Here is a 27,343-nt window from a genome sequence, read left to right as displayed (position 1 = left end):
TTTCCTGTACTTTAGGCCTAGGGTTAATTTAGTACCCAAACTTTTAAATGTGACAATCTAATACCCAAATTTTTAATTATGTCAGTTTTCTTCTCTTTTTTTTTTTCATTTATCTTTCATTGTATAAGTTAGTATTTTTTCTCTTATGCTAATGCCATACATGCTCCTGGTGGCAGGGATAAGAGCATGCATGGAAGCTATGGATCTTGTAGATGAAGAGCCTTGCGAAGTTGACCGTGATATTCATGGCTGTTGTGATGGCCCCAAAAATGGCAGGCTCAGAGTCATGGATAATGTATACTCCCTCTCACACATGCATGCATGCATGCACGCACAAATACAACACACAGACATGAATAGGTACATAATGCAGGCACACGACATAGCTATCAAGGATTAATAATATTTGTATTTCTTGTGCAGGCCCCAAAGCTCTTTCATGGGCTAAAGTTCTGTTTCAGTGGTGATTTTTTTTCCCTCTTACAAGGAATACTTGGAGGATTTGGTGAAGGCTGCAGGGGGTACTCTCCTGGAGGACAAGGTCAGCTCAGTCTGGCAAGGTGATGATGCACTTGCAACTCCAACGACCTTTGGTTGTGTACAGCCTTGATCCTCCACAGACTTGCAACTTAAGCGAATTTTCTGTTATCGACAAAAGGCGCAGGGAAGCAGAAAATCTGGCTGGTGAAATTGGTGCTGAAGTCATTGGTCATACATGGCTTTTGGAATCGATCGCTGCCTGTAAATTACAATCCATTGACTTTTTATAGACTATTTTAGAATCAACTTGTTTAACTGTGGCAGACTACCTACTATGTTTATTAACTTGTAATCTGTTTCTTCAAACCTCCAGCTTCATCTTTTTTTTTTTTTTTGGTTATAAATTAGAATGTAGAAGCCTTGTAATTGGGTTGGTTGGCAAATAATGAAGATATCTGGTTTGCTTCTAGAGAAGCTCACCGGCTAACTTTTAGCCCTGGAACAAAACGAGAAGAACATCTGGGCTTTTTCCATTGTACAAGTTAAATTAAATGTTGTAATGCAGGGTTTCTTTGGTATTACTTTCAGAGTTCAGCATGTGTTTTGATTTCATGATAAGCTTGTTTTATCTATGCTTTTGTTGCACAAGATCTAAATTCTGGCTTTTATTGTAACCGGCCAAAGGAATGATTCAATCAAACAGAATAACGGATAATCTATAACTTTTATTAATGCGACTGACCTTTTATTCTACTGAATGTAGAATGACAACCCTTGAAGCAGCAGGCTCAAATTCAGTCTGTCAAAATTGATCTAGATACTTTACAGTTTTTGTAACCTCCCAGGTCAAAGATATTAAGATGTAACTTGTAAGTTAAAACCGTTCACTACCATGTCTGATTGATCCCAAGTGCAATTGAAGGCAGTTTGTGAGGCATGGGTCTGCTCATTGAGGAATTAATATGAATTGGTGGTGGAGGGTTTAGGGCGGAGGAGATTTGGCAGGAAAATGATTTGGAAGCCATTTATGGATGGCACAAGGTCCTAAAGTGGAGCTGTTGCAGGTTGCAGCATTTAGTCATTGGTGTTTCTATCGTTGAGCATCTTGAGATGATTTTGATGTCGGACAAAAAAAATGTATTCTGTTGCTGGGACTTGAACCAGGGTCGTCCCTTCCGGCACCGGCAACAAGGGGTCGTCTTCTTTGGCAACGGTCGAGTTAGAAAAAGGGGTACCATTAACAGATGTGATTTCTTCCACAATACACAGAGCAGATCTTCGTACGACGCTCTGGTTTGTCACTCGTCAATTTCAACTTTTCCGGCATCGTATTCCACTTGACGTTACCGGCGTGTGGAACTGGTTTCTTCGGAACCAGGTAATAGAGTGGGTGAACCGTGGTTCCCACCTATACAGAAAGGATTATAGCTGGGGTCATTTTCGTCATTTCAAAAAACAGTTAATACATTGTTGAACCCGCGTGTGGCTAATTATGTCTTTTGGCATTATAACGATGTTAATGCCATGTATTTGTTGCAAATTGAAAGTTCGGGTATTAAATTGTTGTATTTTAAAGTTTGGGTATTAAATTGTCAATAAACCTAAATTAAAGGGTACTTCTTGAGAATATTTCTATGAAAGGAAAATTGTCTAAAATTCCTATTAATTTTTTATATTTCTTTTAAATTCATCACAACTTTTCAAAATGTCTAAAACTCATCTGTCAATAAGTTTTTATTTTCTAAAACTCACTTATGTTAATGCACCCTTAGTGATTCTCAATAGAGGTGTGATATTAACATAAATAACAACTTTCATGACCAAATTACCCTTGAATGGCGAGTTAGAGAAGAAATGATCTTTTCAGTTTTCAATTTTCTTGTTTTTTTTTTTTGCATTTTTAGTCTTTTGTTATAATTTCCAATGTTTTGTTATAATTTTTATTTTTTTACATTTTAAAATTTTCTACAATCTATACATTTTCCTGTATTTTTGTTATTTATTTACAACTTCTTTGTTTTTCTATAATTTTTAGTATTTTTTCTACATTTTTTATTTTCTAATTTTGTTTTTCAATTTTTATAGTTTCTATAATTTGAAAATCATTTTTTTTATTTTGTTTGTAATTTCTATAATTTTTATATTTTTATGTATTTTATATTTAAAAATATTTTTTTGAACTTTTTCTTTTTTTCATGTTTAAATATTAAAATAATAATATATTAACATCCATTAATCTATTTTGTATACATTTTACATTTTTTAAGGTTAAAATAATAATATATTAACACTGTGACGTAAAGTTAGGGACATGGTGAATTTTAGACAATTTAAAATTTTTTGACAATTTCCCAATTTTTTATTTCATTTGACTATTTTGTTGAACAGAGTCCTACTCATTGCCCAGTAGAAAACCTGCGACACCCAAGGTCCTTATCTGGAGCTGAATTAGAAATTTACGGGAAGCGCAGAAGAGTCGTATCCCAACAGAAGCACCACCCGCCACGGCCAAGCCCTCCTCTTGACAACAGGAAAGCAACAGCTCAGAAACTGGGACAAAGCCATGGAAAGGTTCAGGGAAGCAGTGTTTGCACGCGCCATTGCCATTAGCAAGAACAAGTGCCTGTCGGAAGAGAGAAAGAAGCTCATCGAAGACCATCTTCGCTCTATATCCACTGTCATCTTGCGCACCCCAACTCACCTCCCTTATGCTGAGGTAGGTGGAGTCTTGTTTCGGTTTCTTTCGATCCTTGTTCCTTTTTCTTTCATGGGTTTCTTGAATTTTGATGTTTTGGAGGCCGGGTGGTCTTCAGATGATACAGAGTGCTATCAGGAGCTTGAACGAAGAGGGTGGCTCCAGTGAAGCTTCTATTTCGAAATACATCGAAGCAAACTACAATGGTCTTCCATGGGCTCACTCCCACATTCTGCCTTTCCATCTCGCCAGGCTCACCAAGGCGGGTGAGATCGTTGAATCTTCTGGTTTCCGTTATTCCCTCTTCGAACCAGGTCAAAACCCTAACTCTCACCCTCCAAAGCGACGCAGGAAGACTAACTGCAACTATTGAGACTTCGAGGAGGAGAAGGAAGGAACAGAAGGAGACGAAGAAGATGATTGTAAACAGAAGATGCGGCATCCGAAGCAGCACAGATGTCGAAGTAGATGTTCTAGCGATGTTGTTAATGGCGCTAAGGTCCGACAAAGGAGGCAAGCTGCGGTTGTGATGGAGGAGGAGGCTTTACAGAAGCAGCAGCCTACAAGGCATTCCATGAGAAGGAGGTCTGAACGACAAGCCCAAGAACAAGAACGAGTGGGGAGTGAATTAATGCCGTTATGCTTGGAGGGTGATGATGAAGGGCCAGTGAATCCACCGTCCGAGCCACCTACAGATGTGATGCAAGAATGGCCCTCCAAGCAGCAGCAACAACAACAATGGACGACGCGACGGGGAAGGTCTGCTAAGAAACGTAGACTTGAAACAGAGACTCCCCCAAAAGAACAAGCGGAAATCAATCCGATTCCTTCATCCTCTGGTATCGTCGATGAGCATGGCTCGGAGCCCTTGCAGCAACAACAAGAAGGAAAAGGGGAAATGGAATCACGTGCCACTGTTGATGCTGATGTTATGGTTATGATCGAGGAGCCACCCTCACAGGTGCAGGAGCAGCTGCAGCAACCAAAGCTTAATCATAATGATCATGGTATGAGTTTTGTCGAGGGAACTGAGTCAATGCGATCATGTCCTGTTGCCCCGGATGATCATGGGTTGACTGTCTTATCCAACAATTGTAATAGGGCCTTGGTGGAGGAGAAGAGACCTGTGATTGAAGAAGAGGAACTCATTTTGCAGGAGCAGACACCAGAGCGTAATGTCAATGGTAATGGTGGGTTGATGAACTGGTCTATTTGGCCTCAAACAGCTTTAATAGAACAGAAGGTTCCTTCACAGCAGCAGCAGAGGAAACGAGGTAGGCCTCCTAGGAAACAATTGCCTAGACAACAGCAACAACTACTACAACAAAAAGCAGAGAAAAATAAAGCAGTTGAATCATGTGATGTTACTACTGATGATCATGGGCTGATGATCCTATGTAGTAAGTCCAGCTCTGTGATTGAAGAGAAAGGGCCCTCTTCACGGGAGAAGGGGCAAGGAGAAGAAACACCAGAACCAGGCGATATTAAGTTGATGCCATCATGCTCTGGGGACAATGATAATCATGACTTGGTGGCATCACTGAGTAGGGCTTCTATTGCTGTAATGGAAGAGAAAGGGCCCTCACAGCAGCAGCAAAAGCCAAGAGGACGAGGTAGGTGTTATAAGAAAGCAGTGCCAAGAGGACGAGGTAGGGATCATAAGAAAGCAATGTGCCGACAGCAATATCAATTACAAACAAACACGAGGAAAATAGTGAAATTGTAATGTTTTCTGTTACTGATGATGATTATGGTATGGCTTTTATGGAGGAGCAACTGTCTGTGGTTGATGTGGAGACCCCTTTACTGGAGCAAGAGCAGCAGCAATCAAAGCATAATCTTGTTGATGATCATGGATTGATGGATCCACTAAGTGGGCCATCTCTGAGTGTAATGGAAGAGGAGCCAAAACTGCAGTATCTACAACTGGAAGTGGGAAACAAGGAAATTGAACCATGTGAATTTACTGCTGATGATCATGATTGGATGGTTCTAGGTAGCAAGTCTATTACATCTATGATCAAGGAGGTGCCCTCTCTGATTGAAAAGGAACTCACTTTGCAGGAGCAGGAGCAACAAGTGAAACCACATCTTAGGGACAATGACTGTTTATTGATGGACCAACCCGGTAGCCAACCTATGGCTCTAATTGAAGAGCAGGAAACCTCAGACCATCAACAGTCATGGAGGATACGAGATATTGAGCACCAAGAACATCTACAGGGACAGCAAGCAGAGTGCTATGATGCTGATAATGGGCTGATGGACCAACCTACTGGGCCACCTACAACTGTAATAAGGGACAAAGAGCCCTCACAGAATCAGCCACTGAGGCAACAAGGTAGGTATCCAAAGAAATTCTATGGACATAAATGTCTAAAGGAAGATTGCCATGATGATAATGAGTTGATGAACCGGCCTAATGGGCCACCTGTAACCATAGTGGAGGAGGAGCCCTCACAGAATCAGCCACTGAGGCAACAAGGTAGGTATCCTAAGAAAGTTTATAGACGAAAAAACCTACAAGAAAACAGTGGGGGAAATGCTGCAATGCAATTATATGCTGCTACTGTTGATTATGGGTTGATGGTCCTGCCTGGTAAGTGTATATCTACCAAAAAACAGTTTTATAGACAAAAACAGCTACAAGAAAAAGATGGGGGAACTAAGGCAATGCAACCATGTGCCGATACTACTGCTGATAATGGGTTGATGGTCCTACCTAGTACTTCTGTATCTACTGATAGTGAGATCAAGAAGATGCCTTCTGTGGTTGAAGAAAAACAGATGTTTCCACTGGAGCAGGAGCAGCAAGAGCAGCATACCTCATTGAAGCAGGAGCAGCAGCATCAACAACCAAAACGCCGAGGTAGGCCCCCCAAGCCCAAGTACACTAGACCAGTTCTCATGGTGAAGTATCCAGGCCAAGGTAGGTCCCCAAAGCCCAAGCCAGAGGCACCAGTGTCTGAACAGCAGAAACTACAGCAACAAGAGGTAGAAGTTAGATCTGAGACACTGCAGTCACAAGTTGTCACTGGTGAAAATGGTTTAATGCTCCTAGAGAAAGAACTTCCTTCACAGGAGCTTGACTAGCCAAGTCCCTCACTAGAAGAGGAGAAACAGCATCAGCGGCCAAAGCGTCGAGGTAGGCCTCCCAAGCCCAAACCATCCAAACTAGTTATTGAGATGAAGTATCCAGTTCAAGATAAGCCTCCAAGCCCAAGCCAGGCACAAGTTCTGAATGTGAAGCGTCCAGGTCAAGGCCGGCCTCCCAAAGCCAAAGCCAACAACAGCTAGAGTGGAGGTACATATTTCTGTATGATTATTATCCTTTTGATAGAGTTATAATCAGACTATAGACTTAAAATTTGTATCAACAAATTAATTTCTTATTTCTTTTTTAATTTTATAATTGATTATTCTTTTCATTGATGGACTTGCTCATTGATTTGTGGAACAGTAAAATGACTTCTGTCTTCCCTTTCATATTTGAATGATAAGAACAGCAAAGACAATTGGTGATGATCATGTTGAATTCATTTCTCCAATGACATACTTTGTACATTATTCATTAACCTACAGCACAAGTAGTTTAATTAGGATGTGCCCTCCTGCAATTTATAAAGTTAGAATGGAGACTTGACTTTTCTGAGTTTTGAAAGTTCATCACACTTCAAACTTTGTCCAGTATATTTGTATATCATTGATCAGTGGAAACATCTTACTCAGTTTTTTGCCCTTAGTTCTGATCTTTCCTTGTTTTATATGCTCCAAGCTTTTAGATGATGCTTCCATTGAGCTACTTGCTTCAGATGTATATGCTCAAACATTCATGTATGTCAAGTTAAATTTACATTTTCCAGCATTTAAAATTTAGAGTGGTTATAAAGATAAAGGGGCCATTGCTTGCTGTAATGTAAATTCTTGGGCTCGCAAACATAAGGACATGATTTGAGTCTGAGAGTTGCAACTTTGTGCAAAAAAATGCCATAACTTAGGTCTGTATCCAGTCTACTAATTCTCTGAAGATCACAAATAGCTGGGACCAGCATTGGACCCTTTTCAGTGATTAGAAAGCTAAGAGCATTAAGATTATGAACTTCTATATTTTAAAAGTCAATCAATATATATTGTTCATCAAAATCTCTCTCCCTCTCTCCTCCACTGTCTCTCTTTTTGGGTCCTCCACACAAGAGCCTCAAATCACATCAGCTTTTGAAAGGGATGACACTTCATTAACTGATCTGGAAAAAAAAAATCCAGAAACCAACACATCTTCAAGACTACAAAGCATCCACTGCACTTCTCTCTCTCCAACCTGAGAACAGGGGTAAGTGGTTATTTCAATCTACTCACAAGCTTCACTACAGGGCTCTTCTGGCCCACCATTTATCCACCATATATGCAGAATGCCAAATACAAAAACAGCCTCAGTGGTGCAAGCGGGAATCACCTAAGTAGCATCTTGAATCTATTAGTTCCTTTGAAGTTTACAGCGAGCAACTGCAACTATAGGCTAAGGCAAGTCTAAATCTTCTTATTGAAAATTCCTTTATTACTTTTATTTCTCTAGTATCATAGTCTCCTACATTGTGATCTACTTGTTACATTATTTTGAAGCTTTATACAGTAGGTTACAATTAAAGCCTTAGTTGCAATAAGATTTGCATCCCTTTGCTCTTATGTGTACTCATTTAATTTTATTCCTTGGTATCCTAAGTTTAAGGCTCATTAATTCTTTTATCATTGGGAGAATCTAAAATCACATATTAACATATATTCATTAATCATCATTTTTTTTAGCTTTCACATTTTGTACTCCCACACATGGTGTGAAGGAAATCAGTCAGTGGATTGGCTAGCTCAAAAAGGGCACTCTACTTTCATTTCTAATCTTCAGAATATTGGTTTGGAATTAATTTATGATTTTTTTTATGAATGTGTGACGTATGGATGTTCTCCATGCCTCCTATACCCCCACCCCACCCCCCCACACCCAAGAGAAGGGAAGATAATGAACTTGTGGTCCCTGTGCAGTATCTTGTTGAACAAGTTGTTACACATGTTTTGTTCAATTTAATACAATACTTCACCTTTTTTCTCACAAAAAAAGAAAGAAAGAAAGAAAGTGGTGTATCCTTGGGAAGATTAACACTTGTGAGTTGTGACGTGCTACAGAAAAGAAGGCCAAATAAGTGCCTCTCTTCACATGTATGTCCTTTGCAAGGAAATTGGTGAGACCCTCCCCCATTTACTATCACCTGCCCCTTTGTATCATGTATATGGAAATATGTCTGTTCTCTCTTTGGTTGTAGACGAGACCCCCAGAGGATGTGGTAGGCTTATTCAACTCCAATTAAGGAAACAGAAGAAGAGAGGAAGAGTTATGTGGAGGACAGCAAGAACAACGTTGGTTTGGACTGTTTGGGAAGAAAGAAATTGAAGAATCTTTAATGAGAAGAGTAAATCAAAGGAGAAATTGATTGAAGCCATAACAGTAAAAACTGCACATTGGGTAAAAACTATGGACCTTTTTTTGAGAATTCTCAACAGATGACATAATAAAATCCTGGACCATAGTGGCACAAACAATTAGACCTGTAGAGAGTGTAAAAATGGTTTAGAATCTGGGTAATCTAGGCAGGGTAAGAATAGGAGGTGTTTTTTAGAAACCACAATGGAGTGGTGTTGGCCCCGTTTTCAGGACCAATCAGTTTTGGAGATTCAGCCCGGGTTGAAGTTATGGCTCTCTCACATGGATTGAGGCTTGCAGTACATCTCAGAGCAAGGGAATTTCATATTGTAATTTCCTGGTCCAAGAATTTCAGATTGGCTCCTTGGAAATGCATACATTCTTTTAGGGAAATTGACACCCTTGCAAAGAAATTCAATTCTACTTTTGGCTGGATAAGGACTGCAAATGGGTTGGCAGATGTTCTGGCAAAGCAAGGAGTTGACAAACTTTGTTTTGGGCAACCTGTAACCTACTGTACTTTGGGCTTTTGGGAACCTTTTATTCCATTTGGAGCTCTTTGTTACTGCAGTTTTGAGAGATTTTGGGGATGACATCCCTGTCATCAAACTGTGTTAACTATTGCTTAATTAAATCTAATAAAATAATTTACCTTTTGCCGATCAAAAAAAGAAAGAAAGAAAGAAAGGAAGAAAGACCACATAACGGCACCTCATGATTGATCAGTATTATGTTGTTTGTTTAGATCATTATCCATTTACACAATGACCACATAACGGCACCTCATTACAACAGAGTTGGCATTTAGCGGTGACTTTTGTAGTAGTGGTTTGTATAATAGGACACTCTTTTACGGTGCTTCCAGCGATCGACTCTACATTAATACTAAAATTCGCTACAATAGTTGGTAATCATTCTGGTTTCTTTTCAACCATTGATTGCATCAAAAACACGAAACATAAAAGTTTGTCGGTATTACAACACTTTCTCTTCCTGTGCTAAAAAGCCCTTTTCGGTTTTCTCTCTTGTTCCAAATGTGAAGACCATCTTTAGTCTTGGAACCCGAGGAAAGCTCTCTAGGAACTTCAAACAACTTAGCTTGGATGAGTCGGGGAAGAAGAAGCTCAAGATTGATGCCTATTTGGTTCAAGGAAGACCAATGTAGCAATTTGAACAGCCATCAACCACGTTGAGAATCTCATCAAAGGTGTCACTAAGGATACTAATAGAAGATCAGGTTTGTTTATGCTTCACTTCTCCATCAATGTCGGCATCACCGGTGGTAACAAGAACATAGAGATCCGTATCTCCCTTGGTGAGAGATAATATTACATTATTAACAGACCATCATCTTCCACTTTTTTCGTAAGGTTCCATTGTCTTAGTTCTCTATAACACCATGGTTTGCACTTATTAGTAGTATTATCTTCTAATGCATAGAAATATAATGTTTTTCTTCTTTCTTCCCACCTTATGTTCCTTTTCCCTAATTTACTGGGCAGTTTCTTCTTTCTCCGTTCTATTTGGGAGTTGAGTTCTTTCAGGTTCAGTTTTTGAGTCTTTGGTGTAGGCCAAGCTGAGATGGATTGTATGTTTTTGCTGTATAGTTTGGGGAGCCAGTCTATTTTTTTGAATGGATTGATTCCCCTTTCATATGTCATTTACCATTAAAAACTAGTCATAGCCTATTGTTTCAAACATTTGATTTGGGCTTGCTTTCCAAGGCCCTGTTTCGCAATGTTCCGTGAGAACGTTTTATGCGTTCCCGGTGTTCTCACGGAGTAGAAACACATTTTGTACAAGAACAAAAAAAATGGTGTTCTTGCGTGGAAACAACACCCAAAGAACGTGTGATTTTGCTCCCACCACAAAGATGAGTTATAAACAATCTCTAACCGATGCGATCTGAAATCGTTTTTCTTGTATTATTTTGTTTGCATTTGTTATATGTTGTGTCAAATGCGTGTGGTTTCTTCTCTAATCCCATCGATGGCTATATGTTATGCCGAATGGGTGGGGTTTCTTCTATAATCCCATCATTGTGTTTTGTTATGTCTTTTGTTATATGTTAAATATCATGAAGATTGCCATTACTGCTTGCGGGTGTTGTTGCATCATGGCATGTTGGGCTTTTGTTTTATTGCTTGTGTGTTTTGTTTTGATCCTCAACTGATCAAGGATTAGGTGGTGACAATATGAAGACATCGCTATGACAATGACACGTGTTTTTTATGGTTAATTTTAGGCTTAATGTGAGTGGATTTGCAAAACTGATGTTAAGAAATAGTTTCATTATCCAAATGCTATTTCTGTTCCTGTAGAACAAAAATTCGTTCTCTAAGAACAATTTGCCAAACGTATCTGTTACTCCTGAAGAACAAGAAATAAAATTCTTGTTCTGGAACAGGAATTTTTAAAAGAACAAGACCAGGTGGGAACATTGCCAAACAGGGCCTAAGGCACAGAGAAATGAGAGAAAAAGCATGGAGAACAGAACAGGTTTTGTGTAGACATCATGAAGAGTAGACACAGAGCAAGGCTTGAGAAGAACGATAGAGTAGGGACTGCTAAGCTCCACTGCTTGACTACAAATGAAAAGAGTTTGCTCCTCTATTATTGCATCTAGGGCTGATTTTTCTGTAGGTTCAAATGTCCCCTTGAATCATTGTAGTTATTTTTGTTTTTTATTCTTTATGTATTTTTCAAGTACTTGTTTATGGTTGTTTTGTGGCGAGAATGACTTTTTTATTTTATAATTTGGAGAGATGTTTAGTTATCTAAGGATTTTTATGAAGGCTTGACCAAGCAGTTTGCACATCTCCATCTTTATAGTTAACTTGTTCATTTAAGTTGTATTATTGCTCCTATTATTTTCATATCTAGACTAGAGGTTCCGTAGATGCACTTTAAGAGTAGTGATATCCTTAATTACCATATCATTGACTATTCACAAGTTGATCAACTTGTAAGGCTAACTAGGTTTTTTTTTTCTTTTTTCTTTTTTTTATCAGTAGAAAGATTTCATTAATAATTTATTAAATTTAGTACATATTGGGACATTCCTTAAACCATTCCCCTTTCTCAGATTACATCATATTACAATTTTGCCCAAAATAGAAGAGGCCTGTTAACTCCTTTTTTTTGCAAGCACATCTGCTACCCCATTACCAGTCCTTATCCAACTGAAAGTGGCATTGAATCTTTTTGCTAGAGCATCAATTCACCTAAAAGCTTGTCTATACTTCCAAGGGGCTGATTTGATTTTCTTTGTCCAAGCTATGACTAATTGTGAGTCTCCAATTTCCAGTTCTCTGATTTCAAGTTGTGCAGCAAGCCTCATTCCTTGTAGCGGAGCTCATATTTCAGCTTGAACTGAATCTCCAATGCCAATTGGACCTGAATACAAGGCCACTATCTCTTCCAGGTTATTTCTGAATCACCCCGTGCCTGCTCTTCCTGGGTTGCCCACTGAGCTGCCATCAAAGTTTAATTTCAAACTATTCCTAGTTATAAGTTTCCGATCCATCTGCAATTTTTCTACAAATCTATCTGATTGTGCTACAACAGTCCAAGCCCTTAAGATTTCATTGGTTATAAGGCCAGCTATGTTGTATGGAGCAAAGTGTTGGGCAGTCAAGAAACATGTCCAGAAAATGAATGTGGTAGAAATGCGAATGCTAAGATGAATGAATGTAAAAACTAAAACGGATAAGATTAGGAATGAAATTATCCGTAAGAACCTAGATAAAATGAGAGAGTAGATCAAGATGATTTGGGCACATGCATTGAAGACCACCAACTGCACTGATTAGAAGTGATTTGTACACATTGAAGGAGCTAGAAGAACTTAGATGATTTAAGCACTAACAATTTAACAATGAATTTGACTTAAAACAGAATGGATTGATGAAACGGGATTCATTTAGTTGAAAATGATGACGACAATGATGATGATGATGAATAAACACTTGGATCTTCCCAATTTATTAGAGTTTTTTAGAGTTTTTTATCAACTCATTTTTTTCTTTCGATTGTTTTTTAGAGTTTTTGATCAACTCATTTTTTCTTCTCATACCTTTTCATTTCTATTCTTTGGTTGTTTTTTATTCATACTCTTTTGTTTGCATTTTATACATTTGTTAGAGTCAAGGTTGTGGTTCTCATTCAATTGGCTCAAAAAGTCAGGCTAGACATAAATGATCAAGAAGAAATCAGTATTGAACCTAGGGGTGTCAACCGTATTCGAAAATCCGATTTCGAATTCGATATTCGACATAATCGAATCGAATTCAGATATGACCTGATTCGATTCGATAAATATCGACCGATTATTTACTTTTTATATATAATATATAAAATATTTTATATAATTTATATATAATAATTATGTTATATAAATAATTTATATATTTATATATTTTATATCAATAAAATATTTATTTTATATATTTATTAATTATCTAAAGTAATTAATTAATCGAATTCAAATCGAATTGAATATTCAAATATTTATCGGATTCGAATTCAGATATTGCTTGATCCTATTCGAACTCGATCTGTTTAGCCAAGCTTAAGATACAAAGGCATCACTAGCGAAGTTAAGATGTGTTGGACAATGAGAACTTTCCTCAGACTAACAAGCTTGGGGTACAGGCCAAAATAGCTCTAGTAAAGATAGGCTAGAGAAGAGGAATACAAACACTAGGGTGGCTCATCTGATCAAATGGAATAGGGGATAGAAGTCTGTCCCATGCTTCAGATATAAACGCAACCCAGTCCCAAGTACAGGCCAGGCTGAAAGTCTAGGGTCTGTTTGTCCACTGGCGTTGGAAGACCAATATGTATTGATTTTCTTTGCATTTCCTACACTAGAGGACATGTGGTAAAATGATCTGTGCAGGTCTGTGTCCAAATTGACACCTAGACTGGTGGCAAGCTAGGGGTTTTCTAGACCAATTTACAAGTCCTTATCTCCATAAACAATACGAAATAGGCACCCGCCACGCCAGCAAATGGGGGTGCCTACATGGTTCGTATACTTCGACCAAATAATAATTGGGAAAATGGCCAATGTGGATTTTTTATCTTTTAAATGTTTATAACTGTGCAATGAAAATCAGAAATCTGTATTGGGCCGTACTTCTCCAATAATAACCCTAAAGTGGGTGGGTAGAAAGTGCAGGTCCATTAGTCAGGGTCCTTGGCACATTTATACATGTATAACATTCTTTCTTATTAATTAACAAAGATAACATTGTTGCTGGTAAAAAAAAAAAATCTAACAATGCTATCTGTTTCTTTGATCAAAATAATTAACTTAATACTCCTTCAATAATATAATTGACTTCAAAGTAGTTTTGTCATCATCAGCTATATAGATGTGGGTCCATTGCTTTTGGTCCTAAAATGTCTTCCGTTGGATGAGAGAGAGAGAGATTGAGTGAGTGAGAGTGCATGTCGCCAATTGGTGTGCTTGGCATAGCTGTTTTTGACTGTATATTTACTAAAAAATGCAAGGGAATTCTTGTAAACCAGAGTTGTGAATGGGCAATTTGATTTGAAAAAACAAAGAGAAAGAGAAAATAAGCCATGGTTGGGACGACTCAATCAGCTTTGCAGGTGCTCAAGTTTCTTTATCTAAATTTTCGTCCTATCACACTTAACTAATTGACAATTATTAGTATCAGCTGTATCTCATATTAAAATTTTCCAGTATCTAAAAATTCAGTTATTTCTAACGTTTCTCTAAAGAATTGTATCATTCTACTACTAGTTTAGAGTACAGAAGTGATACTTTTGTTGATGTGTTACTTTATTATTATTATTATTATTATTATTATTATTATTATTATTATTATTTCATTATTTGATGAATAAATGTGTTACTTATTTCTTTTAGGCCCTTTTGTTTTTGGGATTTTGAAGGGGGAAAGTTGGTCAATGGGATTGTGGTTCCCATTGACCAATTTACTCATGTTCTTATTTCATAAACATGTGGAACCCACTGCAAAACTGATTTTCCTAGGTATCATTTTTCCAGGTAAATGATACCCTTCTCAATCTTGGGTAAGTTGAGTTTCCCAAGTAGAGGGTAAATGGAAAAAATTAAAATGGTAAAAAAAATGCCTTCACAAGATACATTTACCCAAGTAAATTAAATAAAAAAGAACATGGGTAAACACTTACCTAGGTAATTGCACTTACTCGGTAAAGTATGTTCCTGAAAAACTAACATAAATTAGTGGTGAAATTATTTCTTTATTCCTTTACTCAAGAAAAAATATATAGTAAGCATCTTGACAAAATAGAAATGAAGTATCTCCAAGTACATACGGTTTACAACATGGTTTAGAATCATGTTTATGATTGATATGTAACATAAATAACAAACACTACTCTAGGAGGGTTGTGGCTGCTGTTTGGTTCCATCTTTAAATGATTGGTACTAGGGTCCACTTATAGTAGGATTCTAGGGAGTTTTTGATGCGAATATGCATGGTTTTGATTTTCAAACAAAACACTACTATGTCAGAAAAAATAATATTTGATAACATCTAGTCTCAACTTTGTTTCTTTGGCTATGAGTAGATATAATCTTGTTATTCAATGATCATTTTCTCCTTTGCTTTCTATCGTGTAGTTTGTAACTCTTTGCAACGCATGTTGAACTTTATAGGTTTGACGATCAACACTCTAGGGACTTAGCAATTAGTCTTGGCAATAGGGACATAGCAAGATAAGTTATAAAATCGTGTATTATATGATCCTATCTTCTCTCCAACCATATGCATGAATTTGCAATCAGTATATCTATAACTTTCTTGTGGCTGGAGAAGAAATCCAACACTTCCTAGTGCTTTACATTTTGATCTCCAGACCTACAAAGAAGTAGGTCTGGTCTGTCATTTGCAACTAGATACTATTGGTTTAAAAATTAGGAAAAAAATGTATCGAAAGAGTACAAGAGGAAGTTGATAAGAATGACGGAGAGATGAGAGAGGAGGAAACTCCAATTAGGAGAGGTCAACCCACAAACCCTCGTAATGGGAAGGAACGGAAAGGTGAAGGTGAGCCTGTTAGTTTGAAGGATTAGAAAAAGAAAATAAAAAAGAAAAATAAAGCAGAGGTGGAGAGGTTAATTTCTGATGTTGAGAGAGACATTGAGTTTAGTGGTAAAGGGGAGAGAATGAGGGTTCCCTATTGAGGAAGCCAGTCTACAATGGGGACTATTGTTAGTATGTGTCTGAATGAAGATTATTAGTTGGAATATAAGGGGTTTAGGAGTGCTAGGAAAAGAAGGATAATAAAGTACCTCATGAGGAGAGAGAGAGAGAGACCTAACATAGTGATGCTACAGGAAACCAAATTACAGAGTTAGACAGGAGATGGGTGAGAAGTGTGTGGAAACCTAGATGAGTGAATTGGAGCTCAGATCCGTCTTGGGGGCTTCTAGGGGTTTAGTTACTTTATGGAGAGAGGATGTGGTGGAAATAGTAGAGGAACTCATAGGATGGTTTTCCGTGTTTTTGAAATTGAAAAGTCGGGATGATGGGTTTACTTGGGTCTTAACTAATGGATACAAACTAAACAATTATAGAGAGATTAATTATGGAAGGAATTGTATGGCTAAATGGATTATGGAATGGCCCTTGGTGCTTAGAGGGTGATTTCAATGTAATCATATTTTGCAATGAGTTCAATAACCCTCAAAGTGTAGTTACAACAAGCATGAGAAAACTCTACGAATTCATCAATACTTACTGGTTGAAAGAGATTTCCTTACTACAAGCCAATTTCACTTGGTCGAACTTTTAGAAAAAACCCACTTTGCTCCAAACTGGACAAATTTGTTTTTAATGAAGAATGGGAAAACCATTGAAGAGATTTGGTGGTTAGGGCTCTACTTAAGATAACCTCTAACCATTGCCCTATCGAGTTAGGCCCAAAAATCTTAGGATCAGGACCTTGACCTTTTAGATTCAAAAATGTGGCTGACTTTTGTGCAAAAAGAGGAAGGGTGGTGGAATGAAGACCTAAGAAGGGTTAAGTGGCAGGGAGTCAAATTCCATAAAAAACTAAAGAGGCTAAGGTCCAATATAAAAGAATGGAATAATGACCATTTTGGTAGACTAGAGGAACAAAAGGCTTCATTGCTAGCGAGGGTTGAGAAGCTTGATTTTAAAGAATCCCAAGGAACTTTGGATGAGCAAGGAAGAGGGATGAGAAGAAAAATCAAGGTGGATTTGAAAGAAGTTTTATTGTGAGAAGAGATATTTTGAAGGCAAAAGTCTAGACATAAATGGATAAAGGAAGGGGATGGGTATACCGAGTACTTTCATGTTTTAGCTAATGGAAGAAAGAGAAAGAACTTTGTGGAAAATTTGGAAATGTATGGTGAAGAAATAACAAATCAGGAAGGAATTGCAAGGAAATTTGCAAATCATTTTAAATCCCTATTGAGAAAGCCTTTGAATAATAGAGCAAAAGTGGAAGGAATTGAATGGGTAAGATTATGTGAGGAAAATGTCAGCTGGTTGGAAAGAGATTTTGAAGAAGAGGAGATAAAATAGGTAGTGTACCTTATGGATAGATCAAAAGCCCCTGGCTCGAATGATTTTACCATGGCTTTTTATTAGGACTGCTGGGATGTGGTGAAGGGAGATTTACTTAGGCTCCGTTTGGTTTGTGGGAAGATTTAGGTGGGATGGGAAAATATGGGATGAGATGGGATGGGAAAGTGTAAAAGTTTACACTTCCATTGTTTGGTTTTAGATATGAGAAAATAAATGGGAAAACACTGTGACGAAGAAGAGAGGAGAGAGGGAGGAAGTAGATCTGGGTTCGAAAGGGGAGGTAGCAGAAGAAGAAGAAGCCACTGTTGTTGCTCTGCTTCTGGGTTCGAACAGGGAAGGTAGCAAATCTGGGTTTGAAAGGGGAGGTAGCAGAAGAAGAAGAAGGAGAAGCCACCACTGCTACTCTGTTTCTACGTCCGAACAGAGGTAGCGGATCTGGGTTTGAAAGGGGAGGTAGAAGAAGAAAGATCTAGGTTTGAAAAGGGGGGATAGCAGGTCTGGGTTCAGGAGAAGTCGTCGCCGCTGCTCGAATAGAGGTAGCTGATCTAGGTTCGAAAGCCACCACCGTTGCTCCGCTTCTAGGCTCGAACGGAGGTAGCAGATCTGGGTTCGAAAGCCACCACCGTTGCTCTGCTCTAAAATCTGAGATCCCACATTTTTCTCATCCCATCCCTCTGTTTCCCTTAAACCAAATAAGAGAAAGGGGAATATTTTTGAAATATTCCTTTTTTCTCATCTCCATCCCACAAACCAAACGGAGCCTTAGGGTCTTAGGGAGTTTGCAAAAAGACATTTAGTGAACCCGAGAGTCAATGCCACTTTCCTAACTTTAATTCTAAAAAAAAGATATAGGCAAAAGACTCCAATGACTTTAGGTTGATTAGCCTGCTGACTTGTATATACAAAATTTTGGCTAAGGTTTTGTCTTTGAGGCTTAAGATGGTAATATCTTCTCTAATAAGCCAAACTCAAGGGGCCTTTATGCAAGGGAGACAATTTTTTTATCAAATACTAATAGCCAATAAATGTGTGGAGGAAATGATGAGATCAAGCCAGCAATGTATTGTTTGTAAATTGGATTTGGAAAAAGTTTATGATTTAGTTGATTGGAGCTTCTTGATTGAAGCCATAAGGAACTGAAGTTTTGATGATTGTGGTGCAATTGGATGAAGGATTATATTAGTTCAATTCATAGTTCAATCCTAGAAAATGGTATGGTTAAGTACTTCTTTCCAACCCATAGAGGTTTAAAGCAGAACAATCCCCTTTCCACCTTTCTCTTTACCTAGATAGTAGATGTTTTTAATAGGCTACTATCAAGGGCAAAGAGGGAAGAGGCAACTAGAGGTTAGAGGATTGGACGATCAATAACCCATTTCTAATTTGTTGATCATATTATTATTTTCAATGAAAGGGATGGCCTAAGAAAAATGAGGAATCTTAAAGCATGGACAAGAGTTGTGTGGTAGGGATTAACCTAGAGGAAGGGTTTATTGAGTCTCTAACAGAGTGCTTACGTTGTCATGTAGCTTCTTGGCCCTTGTCTTATCTTGGGCTTACCCTAGGGGCTAACCCAAAAGAGAGTTGTTTTTTTACTCCAATCCGGGAAAATGTTGAAAAAAGGCCAATGACTTGAAAAAAGAGTTATATACTCCATCTTCTTGTTTAAGCATAAGGTTGTCTCCCATTTTCTTCCCTTTCCTTTTTCCTTTTTGGATTTGAATTGGAATTTTAACTTTCATAAGGGTTAAAGAGATGCTAAACTCATTATTGTTTTGGAGCTTCTTCATGTCTTAGATAGTATTTGTTTGGATCCTCTAAAGCCATTTAAGAGGATTTGGTCTCTCCACCCAAAATGTGCCTTTACTTGTATTTCTTTCTTCAATGCACTTTGCTCTTCCCTTGTTCTAGATGGCTATCTAATCAAGGAGCTCTGGATTAGATCTATGGGAAGATGAAAAAGTCTTTTATATGCTTATCCCCTAACTGGTGTATTCTTTGCAAAGCCAATGGTAATGATTGCTTCCACTTACTAACTTCCTATTATTTTGTTGTGGCTATTTGGGATTGAATTTTTGCCTAGTTTGGATGTAGGTGGAACCGACCTTCAAATGTAAGTCTACTTTTTGACCCGTTGACCTATTATGTATAGCCCACTAGAAGAGAGAAGTCTATATGGAAATGTATTAGAGGTACTGCATTTTGGAAAATTTGGGAAGAAAGAAATGCAAGAATCTTTCAAAAAAAGGAAAGAAGCCTCTTACTTGTTAAGGAATGTATCCTAACAAGCAATTAACTAGCTAAAAACTTTAGATTTTTTCTGCTGTGTTTATTTTGATGACTTTTGAAAAAATTGGTCAATAGTAGCAAATAGCTCATCCAGGAAAGAAAAGGTCAGTGTAGATTGAACTCTACCATTTGATGATAATAGTCAAGGAAATCCTGGCCCCTCAAGCATAGGGGGAGTATTGAGAGATAAGGACAGCAACATCTTGGCCTTATACTTTGGTCCAATGGGAATATGAGACTTAATCAAGGCCAAACTTTTGATAGCTCTACAAGGTATTCAGATAGCAAATCAAATAGGAGTGGAGCATCTCCTAATTGAAGGAGATTCTAAGGTGGTTGTGGGCTAGTTGAAAGACCTGAGCTCAGTAGTTTGGTGTTACAATGACTTCTTGAAGAATGTAAGTTAGTTAACAAGCAATGTGAATGTTAATACATGTTGGGTGAGAAGATTAGCAAATGCTATGGCTGATAGTCTCGCTAAATAGGGGGTCTTGAGGGAACATCTGTATTGGGCAGCTATGTAATGATTTGATTATAGTGTGTTGTGGTCTCTTACACTTTTACTTTCAATAGAGGTAGCACCTCGTGCCTCTCTTGGGATCTTGTATCTTTACTTACACTTTGATAATAAAGTAACTTTTCAATTATCATAAAAAAAGTTTTACAATTCTTATCAGATTTTGATAGAAGTGTATAACCATTTAAGTTGTTGAGTATCATTTCTTCTTGAAATGCTTAATTTGACCTATGTCCCACCTAAAGTTTCATTCTTCTATCATGAAGCTATGCATGGGAAAATGAACACCCTAGACCTGTTGTAAAATACACCATCTACCTTTATATTTTTCCCTAACTTTGTCTTGTGTGTCTCTAGGGAAATTGGCATCTCATCTCCTTAACAGAATAATTAACTTGACTGACATTTTCTTCTTTAAATTGTTTGAACTCAAATATTTTCTCTAGTGAACTCTATTGATATACTACTACAAAGGAAAGGCATAGGGTTGGGTGCAAGAGGGAAGGCGTACCACAGGGCCATCATTTGTGAGTTCATGTACTATGCTTGGGATGGAAATAAATTTTGAGCTCAAAGAACATGTGTTATATCTTCTCTCTTCATGGATTTTGGTCATAGATGAATTAAAAGGGGTTTCAATAGGTTCTATATGAAGAAACACTTACATTCCATCCTTAAGCCCATCCTAGGAAACAAACCTATCATGTTCTTACAGTAAATCCTATTATGGTTTGGTTTCAACTTTGTACATAATTTTGTGTTATTAGGCATTGAGGGTGCTATATACTGATGATGGGCAGTTGGCATATTTAGGGATTCGAGTTAAACAAGATGATGACAAATATTCATTTGGAGGGGGGGGGGGGGGCAACCAGGGGTACAATCAAGATTTTTAAAACCGATCGAACAGGGAATCGTTCTAGGGTCTAGTTCCTGATTGAACAGTCTAACCATTCGGTCCAAATGGATGGCCCACTCTAACAAAAAAAAAAACAAAAAAAACTTTAGAAAAAGGCCAAAAACCATTGTTCAGGTCGATGGTTTGACCGCCTGGGTCAGCGGTTGCTAACCAAATCAACATTTTTTGGTCGGAAGGTGATTTTGAGGTGAAATAAAACCAGTTAAGTGACCGCTTCCCGGTTTTTCCAATCCAACAATCTGATTTGATACGTTTTGAAAACACTAGTTACAATTGCCATAATTAATTTTAAGTTTTTTTCTCATATACATAAATGCAAAATATAATTTTCCCTTCTTGTTTTTCTTGTTTTCGGGTTGAATGGACATGTGAAGAGTAATAGACATGGACAAAGAGTTTCAAGATCAATGTTTTTCATTTTTAATTATAGTTTATTATATGTATCAAGACAAATCGGGTTTGTGGCATTTTTATGCATGATGTGTTTAGTTTATATATATATATATTGAAACTTCTTGGTTTTCTTCCGTCGTTCTCTTAATTTCTTTCTTTCCTTCTTTCTGGGTTTTCTTCTTTATCTTTCAAGAACACGTCAATGGCAAGAACAAAGAACAAAGTAAATCTTTCATCTGAAACACATAATGCATCTCCTTCTTATAAGACGGTAACTCTCTCTCTCTCTCTCTCTCTCTCTCTCTCTCTCTCTCTCTCTCTCTCTCTCTCTCTCATCTGTTGACAAAGAATTGACTGTTTTATTTGAACTCTTGATGATCTAAACGGCTAGATGATAATAGAAGCGATCGGGGCTTTGGATGAAGCAGGTGGCTCCACTGAAGAAACAATATCAACATTCATCACATCATCGATTCTCATCACATCCGCTGATCACCCACGTCTTGTCAACGAGAATCTGAACCAGCTCATTAGAGAGAACGTAATTGGCATCAACCAGACAGGCACAGAAAGATTGTATTCCCTTAGAAACCCTCTTCCGGAAGGCCACCAGTCGGCTGATCCCAGTGAAATCCCACGTGGTGATGACAGTTTTGATCAATGGCGACGACACCCTAGGTTGAGCATCGCTGCTAAGAGGCCTAGGACCGAAACACAGCGTGAAGAGCAAAAGTCTTGGCGCTCTCTTGTCCATAACCCATTCAGAAAGCGGCAACCGGACAATGCTGATGGTGGCGATGGCGGTGGCAGTAGCCATGAACAATGGTTTGAGAATATGGTAAACCGAATTGAGAAACACTCTGGCTCTCTTCCTAGTAGCCCATTGAGGTACGGTCATGGCACTACCGCCACTACGTCTAGTTTTAGTGCCATTGGTGTCTCCGGTGACAGTCATGGCGGACAACGACTTGCAGAGAAGCCTTGTGGCTTTCTCCCCAGTACTGATTCACTCAAATCATGGCAGGACCATGAAAATGCATTCAGTTGCAGTGGCGTTGCCAGAGGCAGTTCCGGAAAACGGCGAGAGGAGAAGCAGCCCGTTGGCTCTCTTCCTCCTAGTGGTCAACTAAAAGTTGGCAATGGCCGTCATGGACGACGGGATAAGCAGAAGCTTCCGGACTCCCTTCTCAGTGCTAGTTCAGTCAAAAAAGGGCAGTACCATGATAATGTTTCCAATAATGTTAGCAGCGTTCCCGGCTCCGTCAAGGTTGTTTATCGCAGGAAGGTGGTTGTGCAGCCCCTGGTTCGGCGACGGGCTCGACAAAGGTATAGATCTCTTAAAAAGATTCTAGAGATGATTAAATCAGCCGATCCTCATGGAGCTGGTAAACAACAACAAGACGAGGAAGAAGAGGAAGCAGCTCTTCTACAACAAGATAATACTGCAGCTGCTACACAAGAACAACAAGATGAGGAAGAAGAGGAAGCAGCTGGTATGCAAATGCAACAAGAGGATAAGAAAGCAGCTGACAAACGATACCAACAAGATGAGGAAGAAGAAGCGGTAGAGGACGACAAGGGTTACAGAGAGAGGAGGTGGAAGTTGCGGAAGGATGTAAGGATCAGACGTTTCTGAGAGCATAGGAGGAGAGAGAAAGAATTAAGGGAAATCATTGAAATTATTTTTCAGTACAAGGGGAATCATCTCGAGTTTATGAATTCTTGCTATCCGACTATCCTGTACAAGTAAAACCATGTAAATGATTTGGAGGCTTTAAAAAAGTTGAATCAAGTCGAACTTTTAAAAGGTGTGCAATTTGGGTGGGCCTAATCCGAACCTAAAAAAATTTACACAGGTTAGGCTTGGATTATTGAACCTCTAGGTTCGGGCCCAAGACTTTGGACTTTTTTTATTTTTTAAATTAGACCCAGACCTAGTCCTTAGTAACCTGAGCAAGGTTCCATTATACACATTCAGACATATATAAATGCATATATATTTGCGAAAAAGTATGGATAGGCTCAATGCAGATTTTTGATTTCCACTGCAGAGTTATAAACATTCAAAATGTCAAAAACCCTACTCTACACACCAATGCCTGCCAGTGAATTGGCATCAATTCCGAGCTGACACCCACCCCAAGGCCTAAAAATTCTGACCCTGGGCTGAACTGTCATTCACCCTATATATTTGCATAAATGTATGCATGCATGTGTAACTTTAGAACAATTCATTGGCCCATCCAAACCCGGCCAAGGCCCAAACATAACCCGAATGCATCAAATTACAATGCAGATTGAACTCAGGTTGTGAAGATCTGACTAGACCTCAGGCTCTGTCCTGACTCGGGCTTTAGGCCCAAATCTTAAGATTGAACCTCTTCTCCATAAACCCAGCCCAGCCCGCTCAACTTTCACATAATCAATATGGTTTTTAGGCCCTGAACCCTCAAACAGTAGGCCTCCACATGTATACACGTATAGCCGACTGTCCCCCACAGGCCAGGAACTTAGGTCAGGTGCAGGTCACTAGTCCAACCGGCAACCACAGGTTGAAAACATTGTTTGGCTCATGCAAGAAAGGATAAACATCTCATATGCTTCAAGTTATCTCAAACGCTCCAACTGTCCAACATATTAACAGATGAAAGAATGGTCGCAGTGGTTTTTTATCAAAAAAAAAAACGAAAAAGAACGGTTGCAGTGGGGGAAAAACAAATGAAAGAATGGTAGTTCTCTATACAAATGAAATTTTGCCCTGTTTATCTCTAACCTGCTGTTCAAAAGAAAATATACAGAATTAGGATAAACAAAAGAAATTTCTAAGTTCTTGTTCTCATTCAATACATTTCATAATCACCTTTTCCCGTATCTTCAGGATAAAAATCATCTATGCTTTTATACTGACTCCATCTATAGAAGAGGTCATCTTCACTTTCATGAGACTTGACAGGACTATGAACTTCAGGAACCTTTGGTTCCAGATCTTTGGCTGCTTCCTCCTGCTCTGGTTTAGCTACTTCTTCCTGAAAACATGTCAAACAGAAATTCCAATGTTGAGAATCAGAAAGCCAGATTTCAAAAAATAATAATAATAATGAGTGAATTTACCTAAAGAGGGTGGAATAACTGATTAAGAAATATTGGTATCATATATAGGGCAAGAACATTCATACTTTCAAGTTTCTCTTACTACTCTTTATTGTAAAACCTGGATTACAGACACGTTGCACCTAACTCTAGAGAATCTGGTACAGAAACATGTAAAGGGGAAAAATGGAGAAAAGTGATGACCAAGAACATATACATTTTTTTCTTGAGTGACCTCTTCTTCCTCTCCTGTCAGACCAAACGATTCCTCATCTCTACCAGAATCCTTCTCTGCTTGGGCAGTGGCTTGCTGTAGTCGCTCAATAACTAGTTCAAAATGGGAATGATCTGCAGAGAAAATGGACTTATTATATAATGAATGCATTACAAGCATCTTATGGTGCAGTCATCAGTGGCCCCGAACCTAAGATTGACCATTTTATTTGCCTACCATACATATACCTACTAATGAAATATTTCGTAGCTCGAACTTAAAACAAGTACTCTAGTACTAATAAAATTTTTACCCACTGATTATTAGTAACGGCAGGGATTTTTGATTTTACAGGTCACACTATAGGAGGGTCATCTTATGGTGCAGTCATCAGTGGCCCCGAACCTAAGATTGACCATTTTATTTGCCTACCATACATATACCTACTAATGAAATATTTCATATCTCGAACTTTAAACAAGTACTCTAGTACTAATAAAATTTTTACCCACTGATTATTAGTAACGGGAGGGGTTTTTGATTTAACAGGTCACACTATAGGAGGGTTAATAACTAGATTTACAGATGAGCATATCCAATTTGTACATTTTGAAGGAGGTCAAATTCATTAGACATTGATCCAGAGAGCTTCAGCAAAATATTACAAATAATCAAAATGAATTGATTGACACATAGAGATCTCCTAATTGGGAGATACCAAGTATGGGTCTTGGACATAGCCAAAGTGCATAACAAACAACTTTTTGTGCAACAAAAAATTTTATGCAGAAGAGAGGAAAATGAATGGGCAGCAAATTGTTGAAATCATTTCGCCTAGGTGAGATCATTTTGCCTAATCAATTTGCATTTGTAAAAGGGCGGCAAATTGTTGATAGCATTCTGATAGCAAACAAATGCATGGAAGAGAGGAAAATGAAGACAAGCTGGGGGTGATTGTGAAGCTAGACTTGGAAAAAGCATACGACAAAGTGGATTGGGAATGTCTATTAGAAACCCTAAGGCTAATGGGGTTTGGAAGAAAATGGATTCAGTGGGTGGAGGGATGCGTTAAATCTACGTGGTCCTCAGTCCTGATCAATGGGCAACCTAAAGGCTACTTCAAGGCTAGTAGGGGATTGAGGCAAGGATGTCCCTCTCCCCCTTACTCTTCACTCTCATAATGGAAATTTTTAGCCAATTGGTGAAGGTGGCAAATCTGTTAGGGTTGGTGAGGGGTTTCGAAGTTGGAAGAGATTCAATTCAGATGACGCACCTTCAATTTGCAGATGACATTATGATGTTTTTAGAGGCTGAAGAAGACAATGTTGAAAGACAATGTCAACTTGAAAAGGATCATAATCTGTTTTGAATGGATTTCGGGGCTCCGTGTTAACTTCTCTAAGAGCAGTATTGCAGGGCTGAATGTAGCAAATGTTCAGTCCCTAAACAATTTTAAGGAAATTCTTGACTGCAAAGTTGAAAGTCTTCCCTTCTCCTATCTTAGAATGCCCCTTGGAGGAAACCCAAAGACTCAAAAGTTTTTGGGATCCAGAAATAGAGAAATGTGAAAAAAAAACTTACCACGTGGAAAAGAGACTACTTGTCAAAAGGCGGGAGACTTACCCTAATCAAAGCTTCTTTGGCAAACTTGCCCACATACTATCTCTCGTCCTTTCGAATGCCAACCAAAATTGTCATTCAGCTGGAAAGACTTCAAAGAAATTTTCTGTGGGAGGGAAGTGGGGATAAGGGATACCATCTCGTGAATTGGTCCCAGGTGTGCAATTCTAAGGGGGAAGGTGGTTTGGTAATAGGTCATTTGAGAGAAAAAAACACAGTTCTTCCGTGAAAATGGCTGTGGAGATTTCCTCAGAAACCAAATGCCCTTTGGACTGAGATCATCAGCAGCAAGTACTGGAAACATGCAAACGGTTGGAATTGCAGGTTGCACTTGAACCGGATCAAGGACATAAACCCTTGGAAAGATATACTCTCAATCTACCAAAATTTCATCTCCTTTATCAGGTACAAAGTGGGAAATGGGGATAAAAAAAATTCTGGACTGATGTTTGGTGGGGTGACTCTACCTTGGCTGAATCCTTTCCTCGCCTCTATAGCCATACCCGAAACAAAGAAGCTCCCATCACACTTGTCCTATCCTCACATCTCTCAGTACAACTGGAACTAGACTTTAGAAGACCTCTGAGAGAAAATGAACTTGAGGAAATATCTAGATTCCTTTACACTCTCAGAGAAGTGTACCTTTCCCCAAACGCCCCTGGCACTCGAGTCTGGACCCTACACCCGGCAGGTAAGTTCTCAACCAAGTCCTACTTCAGGGCTCTAATCAAGAAAGATCAATTAACTGAATTTTTCCCGTTAAAAACAGTCTGGTGCACTCACATTCCCTCCAGAGTTTGCTTTTGCATGGGAAGCCAGTCTGAAGAAGATCAACACTTTGGATCTTCTCCAGAAAAAGAACCAAGGAAGGTCCTATTTATCCCCTCATATTTGTTGTTTGTGTTTAAAAGCCTGGGAATCAGCCAATCACATTCTGATCCACTGTGAGGAAACCAGAAAATTCTTGAATTTCTTTCTCAATTGTTTCAATTTTAGTTGGACATAACCCGAACATGTGATAGACTGTCTCAGACAGTGGACAGCAAGAAAGTTAAGCAAAAGAGGAAGGATTCTATGGAT

The 27,343-nt window shown here is 38.5% G+C and overlaps 2 protein-coding genes across 16 annotated transcripts in view; one reads left to right on the top strand and one right to left on the bottom strand.

Annotated features, from left to right (window-relative positions):
- The first annotated feature begins 2,895 nt into the window (after positions 1–2,895).
- On the top strand, positions 2,896–11,455 carry LOC148855082 (uncharacterized). Of its 2 annotated transcripts, none has more exons than XR_016113234.1 (3): positions 2,896–3,196; positions 3,294–6,479; positions 11,056–11,455. XR_016113234.1 is itself a non-coding variant. In XM_088986052.1 (3 exons), exon 3 carries the CDS (start codon positions 4,901–4,903, stop codon positions 6,266–6,268), a length of 1,368 nt encoding a protein of 455 aa, XP_088842178.1. In that variant the 5' UTR covers positions 2,896–3,196; positions 3,294–3,441; positions 3,527–4,900; the 3' UTR covers positions 6,269–6,913. The 2 variants fall into 2 exon arrangements, 1 of the variants encoding a protein (XP_088842178.1); XM_088986052.1 differs by lacking the exon at positions 11,056–11,455 and having other exon boundaries at positions 3,294–3,441; positions 3,527–6,913.
- Positions 11,456–24,058: 12,603 nt separating this feature from the next.
- Positions 24,059–27,343, bottom strand: part of LOC148855081 (Homeodomain-like superfamily protein) — a 30,444-nt gene continuing 27,159 nt past the window's right edge. For 10 of the 14 annotated variants that reach the window (XM_088986037.1, XM_088986042.1, XM_088986038.1 and 7 more), the window contains 2 exons: positions 24,647–24,777; positions 24,059–24,365 (listed from right to left, as the gene is read on the bottom strand). In XM_088986037.1, coding sequence (XP_088842163.1) covers positions 24,180–24,365; positions 24,647–24,777 — 317 coding nt within the window. In that variant the 3' untranslated portion in view covers positions 24,059–24,179. The remainder of the gene's footprint in view (positions 24,366–24,646; positions 24,778–27,343) is intronic. The other 4 variants (XR_016113232.1, XM_088986045.1, XM_088986049.1 and 1 more) reach the window with 2 other exon arrangements.

This window comes from Nelumbo lutea, chromosome 4 (genome assembly GCF_056320005.1).
Source record: "Nelumbo lutea isolate HS-2025 chromosome 4, American lotus-T2T, whole genome shotgun sequence".
In the NCBI taxonomy this organism is placed as follows: Eukaryota; Viridiplantae; Streptophyta; class Magnoliopsida; order Proteales; family Nelumbonaceae; genus Nelumbo; species Nelumbo lutea.
This window is presented reverse-complemented; position numbering and strand designations above follow the sequence as displayed.

What these genes read in the sequence shown, in the direction of transcription:
- LOC148855082 (XM_088986052.1), top strand. Translation starts at nt 4,901, where the DNA reads ATGTTTTCTGTTACTGATGATGATTATGGTATGGCTTTTATGGAGGAG.